A 12,950-nucleotide genomic window follows, 5' to 3' on the forward strand; every position below is an offset into this window, starting at 1 on the left:
GGAGTCGCCATCTTTTTGATGGGAACTCTCTTTGCGTCTTCACACCCTCGGCTTCCAGGTGGCGCCATGTTGGTTTGGGGCGGAAGTAGCCTAGATCGGGCTCGGCCCTCTTAAGGGAGAGGGACGGCTGTAACCTTCGGGGCGAGCTGGGGGACAAGCGGGGAAGCCGGCACGGCGAGAGTAAGTAGCCGGTGCCGGCGCGTTGCTGCCCCGAGGCCGGGTGCCGAGGCCGGAGGACCTGGTAAGCGGTTCCGCGCTCGTTTGTGCCGGAATACTCGCTGCGTTTGATGCTGCTGGTACCGCGGAGTGGCTGCGCCGAAATCTTAACCCAGCCTGGAGCCGCCCGCGGGGATAAATTGCGCGCGCTTGACACCGACCCACACTCGGACGGTCCTCTCTGCAATCACATGCCGCACCCCCAGCCCCGCGATAGTGTCAGTGGAGAGGAAGAAATCCGAGGCAGCTCGGCCATTAGCGGGCAGAGCCGGGGCTGGAACCGATACCCTCTCCATGGAGCCCGAGCCCTCGCAGGTCCCGCACTGACAATAGTAACGGCAATCCCGTTGAGAAATAATCCATACCGTGGAATGCGGTGCAGCCACTAAAACGAAAAATGTTCCATATGCACTAACATGGAACCACTTCCAGGATACCTTAGTTGAAACAAGGAAGGGCCAAAGAGCTGCGATGATCGGCACTACAGTTTGTGGAAGAGAGCGTGTGTGAGAGTGCGTGTCTGCAGGTGTGCACACCTGCCGGCTGGTAGGATGCACGAGTGGTTAACTGTGGTGGCCTCGGACAGGAGAGCTGGAGCCCTGAGGACCCAGGCCACGGGGGAGAATTGATTGATTGATTGGTTGGTGGTGGAGATATAAAGGCTCGCCATCCATCAAGCCTTGAGCCAGTGCCTGGGTTCAGCCCTCCTGCTGCAAGGTCTGATTTTCCCCCGTCATGAGAGGAGGGAATAAGGCTCAGAGATTAGGGACTTTAGTAATGTCTCATGGCCAGGAAGGAGAGAACCTGGAATTTGACCTCTGGAGGGTTTTACACTAATGACCAGGGTCTCCTTATCCCACTTCCCACTGAGAAGCTTTTTTGTTATCAGCCGTGTGACACCCACCATGGGGTCTGGCACACAGTCAGCATCCAGTAACTGTGTATTGTCTGTCTACTGATTGAACAGATAGAACAGATCAGAGGGAGACCTATAGAATGAAGAGAGGAACCACTGGAGGCCAGAGCCCAGACTAGAGTTCAAGGCTTGCCCCTTTCCAGCCTCAAGACTGTGAACCTGGCACATCCCTCCCTGAGCCTCCATGTCCTCACCAAAGAACTAGCAAGCAGGACCACAGCTGCCACTGGTGCTCCCATCTACTTTGTGTTTTACATGCAGATTAGCCCCCATTTTACAGATCAGTAAGTGAAGCATAGAGAAATTAAGGAAGTTGCCCAAAGGGGGTCCCCACAAGACCCGACTCCCCCACTAACTGAGAGGTTGCTGGGCTCTGGGGTCTCCCTCAGCTTCCAGAGATCAACAGCACTAATGCTTTGGGAGATCTACGGTCCTAGTTGAGCCTCCAGAGGCTGAGGATCTGGTGGAAAACAGGACAGACACACTGTTCCTGCTCTTGAAGTCTAGTGAGGGTGACAGACAACCCAGCAGTTAGCATCTGTGATGGGCAATTAGCATTTCTGATGAGCTCTGTGGTCCCTGGAAGCTCAGACCTTGGGAGCACAATGGCAGGAACATCTGGCTCAGCCCTGGTGGAGTCAGAGAGGGCTTCTCCAAGTAGGTGACTTTTCATCTGTGTCTGAAGAATGTGTAGGATATCTGGAAGGAGAAATGATGAGGCTGGAGACCCAAGCAGAGGTGTGCTCATCCCTGAAGGTAACCAACATGATAAGAGACCATGCATGTAAGAAATGTTCAGTCTGGCTTCTGCATGAATCACTTCTTCCCCCTGGAGAATGCCTTCCCATGCCAACATCTGTGGCTTTCCACCCTCCACTCCACACTTAACTTTTGTGCATCTCCGAAGAGTAGGACTTCCCAATTTTATAATCCAGGTGGGGGCGATAAAGAACACAGGAAAGTTAATAACAAGGAAGAACTTTACTGACACGTTCACCTCTCCCCTGGACACCCCCATCCCCACCCCCACACCTGAATTCCTTCCCACTCCAGATTGGCAGCCAACTTGCTGTAGCAGGAACTCTGCCCTTATGAATAAAGGTGCTGGTACAGGAAGTTTCTGTCTATCCGGCTGTTTATGCTCACATGGGTTCTCGGATTGCCAGGTGTTGGGCATGACCTCTTTCCCTGATTCTGTAGCCAGCAGGCCAAAGTCACTTTAGCTACCTACTGTGGGAGAGGAATCACTGCCACTCCTGTACCCACAGATGTGGGGCCACATCCCATGTGGCACTGCCAGCTCCTTGAAAAAATCAGCAAATGCTCATCCTACTTCCTCATTCCTGGACAGTGGTATAAGCTTTGGATTTGCAGCTGAGGTCTTTCTGTGCTTTTCTGGGACTCTGACTGTGGGTAAGTCATTTCCCTGCTCTGAACCTTAGTTTCTCCATCTGTAAAACTGACGTGACTCTCTTTAATATTCTTGCCGGGCATTAAATATATAAATTCATATATTCCCCCTCCCCCCATGTGTAAAACTGCCTTAAAGAGTGATATTTCGATTTTGGGACTGGATCCTGTGCCAGGAGGAATAAGGAGTGAGCTACCTACTTTGTGTCTCACTCAAGGTCTCTACCCACCAAGCCCTGTGGCCTGGAAACCAGAAGTCATTTCTTTCTCCTTTGCCAATTCCCAAGTCAAGGGGAACTGTGTAAGTCACTATGCTTCTTAGATCTCTCCAGACAAGATGTTGCCTCCCTTTGGGAGAACCATCGACTCAAGTTTTCACGAAACCTTTGTCTTATACAGACTCTCTGTTTTTAGATTGAAAAAAAAGAGGAAAAAAAGAAAAACCAGGCAAGAGACTTTGTTGTCCTGCTTGGTTAACTAAGTTTTGTGGAAAGGATTGGGTTTTTTGTGTTGTTTTGTTTTTGTTTTTGTTTTTTTTTTTTTAGATTAGTGTTTGTTTGAGAGTAAGCAACCACAGTAGAGGGAAGGAGCAGAGGGAGAGGGAAAAGCAGACTTTCCACTGAGCAGGCAGCTCAACACTGGGCTTGATCCCAGGACCCTGAGATCATGACCTGAGCTGAAAGGCAGACGCTCAACCAACTGAGCCACTCAGGTGCCCCATGTTAACAGCTTCTTAGTGACAGGTTCCTGTGGGCCGATACCTGTACTGAATGCTTTCTGTGAATGACTGCATCATTGTTACACCTTTGTACAGAGTAGGGAGCTGAGCCTGAGCTTGCAACATGGCACAACCAAGGTCCCATAGCTGGTTCAGAATGGAGCTTGGGATCATTCTGTCCATGTCCATGCTTTCATTTTCTGGGCTGTTGTGTAACTGGCTGGTCTTGCCTGGGCATGGTCCCCCTCCCGAGGCCGCTTCTCCAGAGGCACTATGGTTTGTGTTTTCTCAGTATTTGGAGGCCCCTGATATTTGAGCTCAGGAGATCCTAAATATCCTTCCAGACCGGATAGCTCTGTCTAGTAAAGAACTGACTCTCCCCAAATACCAAGTGTACCCCTTTTGAGAAACACTAAAACCAACTCTCCATATTGCATAGAATTGGTTTAGGTGGCATGGGGCCAGGCTGCAAAGCCAAAATTCCCTTGCATGCCCTTGCAAGCTGCCATGTGGATTAGAAGCCCAAAGGGGCATGGCTCCAGTCCCCAAGGGCTGCTGGTCTGCAGTCTGCAGCCAGGGATGCTGATAGAGGCAGCAGCACCCACGTCCTGAAAGAGGGATGTTGGGGGAAAGACTTTGGACTACTGGAGCCAGGCAAACCAGGATTTGAATCCCAGCTCAGGCTCTCAGCTGAGTAAGCTTTGTTTTTTCTCCTCTGATCAAAATAGGGATGGTAATACCTTCTTAGTAGATTGTTTTGAAGATTAAGGAATTTAACACAGGGGTCAGATGTATAGTAGGTGCTCTCTGAGTTCAGAAGAAGGCCCAGGTGGACACAGAGGCAGAGAGGAGGCAGAGCTGGGACTAGGGGGCATGCCAGGCAGGGGCACAGGTGTCTATCCAAAAGCAAACGAGGGGTGCCTGCCTGGCTCCGGTGGTAGAGCATACAACTCTTGTTGATCTCAGAGTATATTTAAGCCCTATGTTGGGCATGGAACCTACTTAAAATTAAAAATTAAAAAAACGGCACCTGGGTGACTCAGTTGGTTAAGCCTTTGACTCTTGATTTTAGTTCAGCTCATGATCTCAGGGTCATGGGAATGAGCCCCACAGTGGGCTCTGCACTGGGCATGGAGCCTGCATGAGATTCTCTCTGTCCCTCTCCCTCTGCCATCCCCCCCACCCTTCTCTCCCTATCTCTAAAAAAAAATAAAAAACAAAAGCAAGTGATTTGTATGTTCGGAAGAGGAGAGAATGTGTGGGAGCTGCAAAATGTACATTCAGGCCAACTCTAAAAGCTGCTTGGCAAGGTTAGTCCAATGGGAGGTGTAGTTGACATCAGCCTGCCAGGGGCTTGTCACTGAGGCATTTCCCTAGAGGTCATTCACCTGCTGGCCAAGAAGGTGGCCCAGTAGCTACGGAGGCTAATGGAGGCGTGTGTTTTTGGGGAGGGCACTAATCACTGGCAGCTGGCCCCTGGCCTGGCAGTATGGAAGCCTGAGACCTTAGATGCCTGGGGAGCTACCCTGGAAGGTGTCCTCAAGGTCATCTGTTGCCTATCCACGCTCCCTCCAGGCGGCCTGGCTTCCGAGAGCTGCCACAGTGCCCACAGTGCCCACACTGCAGTACTCTGGCTAATATTGGAGGAATAACGATAACAGTGATGATATTTGTGAAACACAGACTCTTTCTGGGCACCACACTAAGTGATTTTCATGTGTCATCTCATTGACTTCTCACGACAACTCTATGAGGTGGCTGCTATCATTATTCCGATTCAGAAATGGTTCTCAGAAAGCTTTAATAATTTGGGGTGCCTGGGTGGCTCAGTCCATTAAGTGTCTGTCTTCGTCTGGGGTCATGATCCCAGTCTGTTTGCCCCTCTCCCTCTGCCTCTCCCCCAGCTCATGCTTTCTTTCTCTTGCTCTCTCTTATTAAATAAAACAAAATCTTTTTTTAAAAAAAGTTTTAAGGGGATCCCTGGGTGGCGCGGCAGTTTGGCGCCTGCCTTTGGCCCAGGGCGCGATCCTGGAGACCCGGTTTCGAATCCCACGTCGGGCTCCCGGTGCATGGAGCCTGCTTCTCCCTCTGCCTATGTCTCTGCCTCTCTCTCTCTCTCTCTCTCTGACTATCATAAATAAAAATTTAAAAAAAGCTTTAATAATATGCTAAAAACTATACAGCTAGTAAATGGCTTCAGTCTAAGCCTGTTTGATCCTAAAGCCTCACAGCCCCCCGCCCAAAAAAAGTATTGAAGTTTATAAGACTCCAACCCAATCCCAAAGGAAACCACTATTAATAACTTAGCAGTGTCCCTGGAGACAGCCTTATGTACAAACATATACATAATCAAGCAGTCCTTACTTTGCACAGCAGAACGAGTTTCAGGCACCAAGGTTCAGTTAAATAACACTAGTCCTCAACAACACTGTTCTAATTTCAGTTGTGATATTCTATTAACTATGAGTAATTGCATAAAGTACGAACTTTGCTACTCTGTAGTCCACAAATCCCTGTGGAAATAGCAGATGTACTTTGTGGTCGGTGACTAATCATCACTTCTTTCAAAGCCTGTCAGTGATTGGTCACCGTGCATGCTATTCAGTTGACACACAGATACCAAAGCTTGGAGTTGTGTTGCCTCCTGCCTCCAAGTGATAAACCCATGCGGCAGGCTACAAAAATGGATAACCAGGAGAGGGAATTGGTCAACAAAGACGAAAGTGCTGCAAAGACATGCTAAGCGATAAGGCTGAATGGGAAGTTTGCATTGAACCTAAGTGGAATGATGAAACAAAGAGTTGGCTGTGGGAAAGTTGACAGCCCAGTTGTTTGCTGTTCCAGAAACTCTAGGTATGCAACCAGAGAAATTTAGTGAAGGTAGATTGACCAACACACAGAATGCACGCCTTTCTGACCAAAAGGATGAAGGCGTCCCAGAGGAAGGGATGCCAGCAAAAACATCACATCAAAGGAACACCCAGATCTACTTCACAACATTGAAAGTACAAGGCATGAAATATTTGAAGTTGATGTAAACTCAGAAAGGAGCTAGTTAACTCATGAATGCTGAGAACAGATGCTTGTTCCATATCCTGTTATGCTACTAGAAACCAAGCACTGGTCACGCTCCTCTGGATAATTTACCTCCAGGTTTATTGAATTATAATTGACAAATAAAATTGTCATACATTCAAAGTGTACAACGTAATGAGGGGGTGCGTGAGTGGCTCGGTTGCTTAAGTGTCCAACTCTTGATTTTGGCTCAGCTCATGATCTCAGGGTCATGAGATCAAGCCCCACTTCAGATCTCTGCAGTGGGCCTGGAGCCTGCTTAAGATTCTCTCACCCTTTGTTCCTCCCACCCCCTCTCCCTCCTTCTGTAAAAAAAGTTTTTTTTTTTTTTTTTTTTTTTTTTTTTTAAATTTTTTTTTTTTTTTTTTTTTTTTATTTATGACAGTCACAGAGAGAGAAGGAGAGAGAGGCAGAGACACAGGCAGATGGAGAAGCAGGCTCCATGCACCGGGAGCCCGACGCGGGACTCGATCCCGGGTCTCCAGGATCGCGCCCTGGGCCAAAGGCAGGCGCCAAACCGCTGCGCCACCCAGGGATCCCAAAAGTTTTTTTTTTTTTAAGTGCACAGCATGATGATTTGATATGTGTAGACATTGTGAAATGACTCTCACTATCAATTAACATCCATCATCTTAGAGAGCTGTGTGTGTGAGAGAGAGAGAGAGAGAGAAGTTTAAGGTCTACTCTCCTAGCAAATTTAAATTCTGCAATACGGGCAACCCCAGTGGCTCAGCGGTTTAGCACCGCCTTCAGCCCAGGGTGTGATCCTGGAGATCAGGGATGGAGTCCCATGTCAGGCTCCCTGCGTGGAGCCTGCTTCTCCCTCTGCCTGTGTCTCTGCCTCTCTCTCTGTCTGTCTGTCTGTCATGAATGAATAAATAAAATCTTTAAAAAATAATAAAATAAATAACTATTTTTAAAAATCCCACATATAAATGATGCCACACAACCTTTGTCTGGCTTATTTCAACTGGCATTACACCCTCCAGATTCATTCATGGTGTAGCAAATGGCAGGCTTTCCTTTTTTTTTTTTTTTTTTTTTAAGGCTGAATAACATTCCATTGTATACATAGGCAGACCATGTTTTCTTTAGTCATCCCTCCATCAATGAACCTATAGGATGTTTCCATATCTTGACTATTGTGAATCATGCTGCAATGAACAGGGGAGTACAGATATCTCTTTGAAATAGTGATTTCATTTCCTTTGGGTATCTACCCCAAAGATCATCCCTGATATTTTTTTAAAGTAGGCTCTGTGCCCAATGTGAGGCTCAAATGCATGACCCCAAGATCAAGTCGCACGTTCTACCGACTGAGCCAGCTAGGCACCTCATTGATATATATAATTTTAAATATTTATATATTTATTTATTTGAGAGAGCACACACCTGTATGCACAAGTAGGGGAAGGGGCAAAGGCAAAGGGAGGAAGAATTTCAAGGAGACTCCCCCCACTAAATGCAGAACAGCCCCCACAGCCCTGATATCAGGACCTGAGCCAAAATCAAGAGTCAGACATTTAGGGACACTTGGGTGGCTCAGTGTTTGAGTGTGTGCCTTTGGCTCAGGTCATGATCCTGGGGTTCTGGGATCAAGTCCCACATCAGGCTCCCCGTGGGGAGCCTGCTTCTCCCTCTGCCTATGTCTCTGCCTCTCTCTGTGTCTTTCATGAATACATAAATAAATAAAATATTAAAAAAAAAAAAGGAAGAGTCAGACATTTAGCTGATTAAGCCACTCAGGCACCCCTCATTGACATATTTTTAAAAAGAAAGAAAACACATAATTCTTACTATTTTGTACTTATATTACATTAGTAATTCAGTAAATATTAAATGTATTGCTTTTAGTTTTACTATTTTTTCTTTTTTTTTTAAAGATTTTATTTATTCATGAGAGACCTAGAGAGAGAGGCAGAGACAGAGGCAGAGGGAGAAGCAGGCTCTCTGCGGGGAGCCCGATGTGGAACTCAATCCCAGGACTCCGGCATCATGCCCTGAACCAAAGGCAGACACTCAACCACTGAGCCACCCAGACGTTCCAGTTTTACTATTTTTTAATTTCTCTGTACATTTAGAACAAACCATTAGAGAGTTTTTAATGTTCTAACAGCAACTTCCCAAGGTCACAGAACAATCATAATTTTTTCCACTAATTATTAAGTTCTCTTTGAATGATTTTGGCTTACATGGTTATTTTTACAGCTCCTCACGATAATAGGGAGAGAGGACTGTCTGAATGTGTATGGGTATATGCACACACCATCACATACCTATTTGTCTCTCTGTAATTTAAAAAAGGCCACTGGGGTTATATTGTTCTTCAACCAGCTGTTTTTTTATTACTGTACATTTTACAAATTGAGATGAAATTTACATAACATACAGTCAACTATTCCAAAGAGCACAAGTCAGTGGCATTTAGGGCATTCACGACATGGTACAACCTCCACCTCTAGTTCCAGAACTTTCTCATTACCTCAGAAAAACACCCTTCCCCATTAAATAATCAGTCCTCATTTCTCCCTCCCATCTCCTGGTAACTACTAACCTTCTGACTGTAAGGATTTGCCTATTCTGGATATATCATATGAAAGGAACCATATACTACATGACCTCCTATATCTGGCTTCTGTCACTCAGTGTAATGTTTTCAAAGCACAGCCGAGTTGCAGAGTGGGTTGGTACGTCCCTTGTTCCTTTTTTTATTATTATTCATTTATTAATTCATGAGAGACACAGAGAGAAGGCAGAGACAAAGGCAGAGGGAGAAGCAGGCTCCTTGCAGGGAGCCCGATGTGGGACTCAATCCCAGGACCCCGGGATCACGCCCTGAGCCAAAGGTAGACACTCAACCACTGAGCCACCCAGGTGTCCCGTCCCTTGTTTCTTTTAATGGCTGGATAATATTCCATTGTATGGACACACCAACTTACTCAATTACCCATTGATGGACATATAGATTATTTCCACCTCTTAACAGTTATGAATAATACTACTATGAGCATCTATATATGTTTCTTTTTTTAAAGATTTTATTTATTTATTCATGAGAGACACACAGAGAGAGAGAGGTAGAGACATAAGCAGGCTCCATGTAGGGAGCCTGATGTGGGACTCGATCCCTGGACTCCAGGATCATACCCTGGGCCGAAGGCAGATGCTTAACCACAGAGCCACCCAGGCATCTCTATGTGCAAGTTTCTGTGTGCATGTGCATTTTCATTTCTTTTCATTGTATACCTAGGAGTGGAATTGCCAGGTTGTAAGGTTATTCTATGTTTGGACTTAGTAAAAATTAAAATTAATGCATCAAAGGAAATGATCAAGAATGTTGATCAAGGTCATTGATTCATTTCGAGTCAATTTTTGTGGATTGGGTGAACTAGAGGTCCCACTCCATTCTTTTGTATATGACTACCCAGCTGTCCAGCACATTTGTTGAAATTAAGTCATTTTGACATGTTTGTCAAAAATCAGTTGCCCAGGGGCACCTGGCTGGTTCAGTCAGTGGAGCATGCAACTCTTGACTCAGGGTCATGAGTTCAAACCACATGTTAGATGTGGAGATTACTTAAAAAAAGAAAAAAAAAGACTTAAAAAAATCAATTGACCATAGTTGTTTGGGTTTATTTCTAAGCCCTGTATTCTGTTCAAGCGGTCTGTGTGTCTATGCCAGTACCACACTATTTTGCTAGCTGCAGCTTTGTAGTAAGCTTTGATATCAACCTGCCTTTTTCATGTAATCTATACATCTTTCCATGTTACAATGCTAAGGACAATCTTAATCTTACTCCCTTTAGTGGCTGCACCATTTCCCACTGTATGGATAACTCACAATATATTGGACCAGCCCCCAAATGATGAACACTGGATTGTCTCCAGGTTTGTCTGTCTCACACACAATGCTGCATTGATCATCCAGATGTATACTTCTTTGTGTATATGTGTGAATGTTCCTGTAAGATAAATTCCTAGAGAGGAAATATTGAGTCAAAGAGTAATGTATGTTGTTATGTGAAGTTGCCCCCTACAACTTATACCAATGAACACTCTAACTTGGTGTTTCCCAGATTGTGGATTATGACCTGTTAGTGCATGGTAGTATCAATTTAGTGAGTCTCAATCTTCTTATTCTCAACCTATCTAAGAGGCAGAGAATAGTATTTCATTTTAGTTTGCATTTTATTAATTATGAGTAAGATTCAGCATCTTTTCAAGTTTTTGACTACTTTCTGTTTTGTGAATTTGTATCTCTTGCCCACTTTTTTTTTCTATTGAGATGCTGGTCTTTCATTATTGATTTATAAGAACTGTTTATATATTGAGGCTCATACTAAATTCAAATGGCCTCATTACTTGTCTCCTTCATTAGACTGTGTACTCCTTGAAGAAAAGGAAGGTATCCTATTCACCATTACATACCTGGTAGCTAACATAGGGCATAGCATGTAATAGAAGTTCAATAAATATTTGCTGTAGCAATGAAAAGATAGACATCTACTTTGTGGCAGGCACTGAGCCAAGTGGTAATGATAAAAAGATGAACAGAGGCAAGTCATCATTCTGACTGAGCTCACTGTCTGGTGAGAGTGATAGACATTCATTCTCTCAACAAAAGTTTATGGAGCAGCTTACTCTCTGCCTGGTACATAATGTCTATTGGAAGAGCCAGCCTACTCACATGAGAAACATGCCAGGACTGTGACTCAGATGACCATGTCCTAGGGGAATCTGAGCTGATCATCTCTCCTCCCTAGTCATCAGTATCTCTATCCATAATATGTGAGTGACTAGACCAAAATCCCTTATTTCCCATTGAGTATCCATCTATCTGTGCTTCTTTCTGGAAATACAAATCTGACCCAAGTGGCCACCATGTCACTGCTTGGAGCCCCCCCTTGTCCCACAGTGGCAGTGAATATGGACTCTGAGAAGTCAGAGTCCTGAGTTTAAATTCCAGCTCTGCTGCTTGCTAACTGTGGCTTCACATGTGTGACTTAACCCTTGATGGAGCCTTTCTCGTAGGTTTTAAAGTGATGGAATCTATATAGTGCTGGCAGGCTGCCTGGCACAGAGAAAGTATGAAGTGATTAAAAGTCCACTCTCATTACCCTTAGGACAGATCTTGGGGCTATAGGACAGTTGGCCAGGAAAGACCTGTGTCCTAGAAGTTGAGGGGTGATGCATGGCGAGTTGTAGGTGGGTATGGCTTGGGAAAGGTGGCCTGCAGAGCCCTCAGGTGCCTGTGAATGAAGTGTCAGTGGAGGTCCCTGGGTCAGCCCAGGCCGTGGGAGGACTCTAGACTGGAAAGCCAGCAGTCCTACCTCACCGTAGGCCCGGACCATCACACTCCCTGCTGTGGGCCTCCTCTGTGAAGTGAAGCTACAGTCCCTGCTTGAGGCACAAAGGTTGCCCTCTGCCCAAAAGTGTGGAGTCCCAGGGCCAGCTAGCCGAAAGTCTAGACAGAGCTGGTTTGGCGCGCTCCCTGCTGGCAGCTTCCAGAACAACAAGCCCCCAAGCCCCCTCCTTGAGGGCACCACCTTGACACCTGCTGGTGTTTCTGGGTGACAGCAACCCACAGGGCCACCTGTGCCCTTCCTGCCCTTGGCTCAGATCTCCCAGTGGCTTCTTCCTCTGCTTCAGATTTATGGAAACTGCTCCCACTACACCTGCATGCTCACAGATACAGAGATGTGTGCATATACTCAATGCAACTGCTCATATTTATACATGAAGTCATTTACCTATGTTCAAGGCCACATTATGATTTTTATGAGTTCCTTTCTCCATTAAAAAAGTCAAAGTTATATATATTTGGGGGGGCGGTTAGAGGGAGATAGAGAGAATCTTAAGCAGGCTCCATGTTCAATGCAGAGTCCAACACAGGGCTGGATCTCATGACGCTGAGATCATGACCTGAGCTGGAATCAAGTCAGATACCTAAATGACTGAGCCACACAGGCACCCCAGTAGAAATTATATTTTACAACTATGTGGTATAAAGAATGATTATCATCCAGGCTGGATTCATTATTATACATTCATCTTTATTACATTCCTCCCCTTTTTTTCTTATTTTCTTATTTTTTATTTTTTTATTTTTTTAAAGATTTATTTATTTATTTATTTATTTATTTATTTATTTATTTATTCATGATAGACAGAGAGAGAGAGAGATAGAGGCAGAGACACAGGAGGAGGGAGAAGCAAGCTCCATGCCGGGAGCCCGACGTGGAACTCGATCCCAGGACTCCAGGATTGCGCCCTGGGCCAAAGGCAGGCGCTAAACCGCTGAGCCACCCAGGGATCGCCTTATTTATTTTTAAATTTTAAAAAAAGATTTTATTTATTTATCCATGAGAGACACATGGAGAGAGGTAGAAATATAGGCAGAGGGAAAAGCAGACTCTGTCAGGGAGCCCCATGCAGGACTAGATTCCAGGACCCCAGGATCGTGATCCGAGCCAAAGGCAGACATTCAACCACTGAGCCACCCAGGTGCCCTGTTTTTCTTATTTTAAAATAAGTTACAATTAAAATATTTTATGGGCTCCTCAAAGTATTGTGGGTCCTCAGAATCAACCATGCCAACTGAGGAGGCCTCATAGA

At 45.6% G+C, this 12,950-nt stretch overlaps 1 protein-coding gene across 7 annotated transcripts in view; it reads left to right on the forward strand.

Moving 5' to 3' along the window:
- The first annotated feature begins 102 nt into the window (after positions 1-102).
- The window catches only part of KYAT1 (kynurenine aminotransferase 1), a 35,845-nt gene continuing 22,997 nt past the window's right edge, over positions 103-12,950 (forward strand). Inside the window, exons 1-2 of one of the 7 annotated variants that reach the window (XM_055316684.1) lie at positions 2,408-2,545; positions 10,142-10,223. In XM_055316684.1, coding sequence (XP_055172659.1) covers positions 10,199-10,223 — 25 coding nt within the window. In that variant the 5' untranslated portion in view covers positions 2,408-2,545; positions 10,142-10,198. The other 6 variants (XM_055316695.1, XM_055316714.1, XM_055316675.1 and 3 more) reach the window with 6 other exon arrangements.

This window comes from Nyctereutes procyonoides, unplaced genomic scaffold, assembly GCF_905146905.1.
Source record: "Nyctereutes procyonoides isolate TBG_1078 unplaced genomic scaffold, NYPRO_anot_genome, whole genome shotgun sequence".
Classification (NCBI taxonomy): Eukaryota; Metazoa; Chordata; class Mammalia; order Carnivora; family Canidae; genus Nyctereutes; species Nyctereutes procyonoides.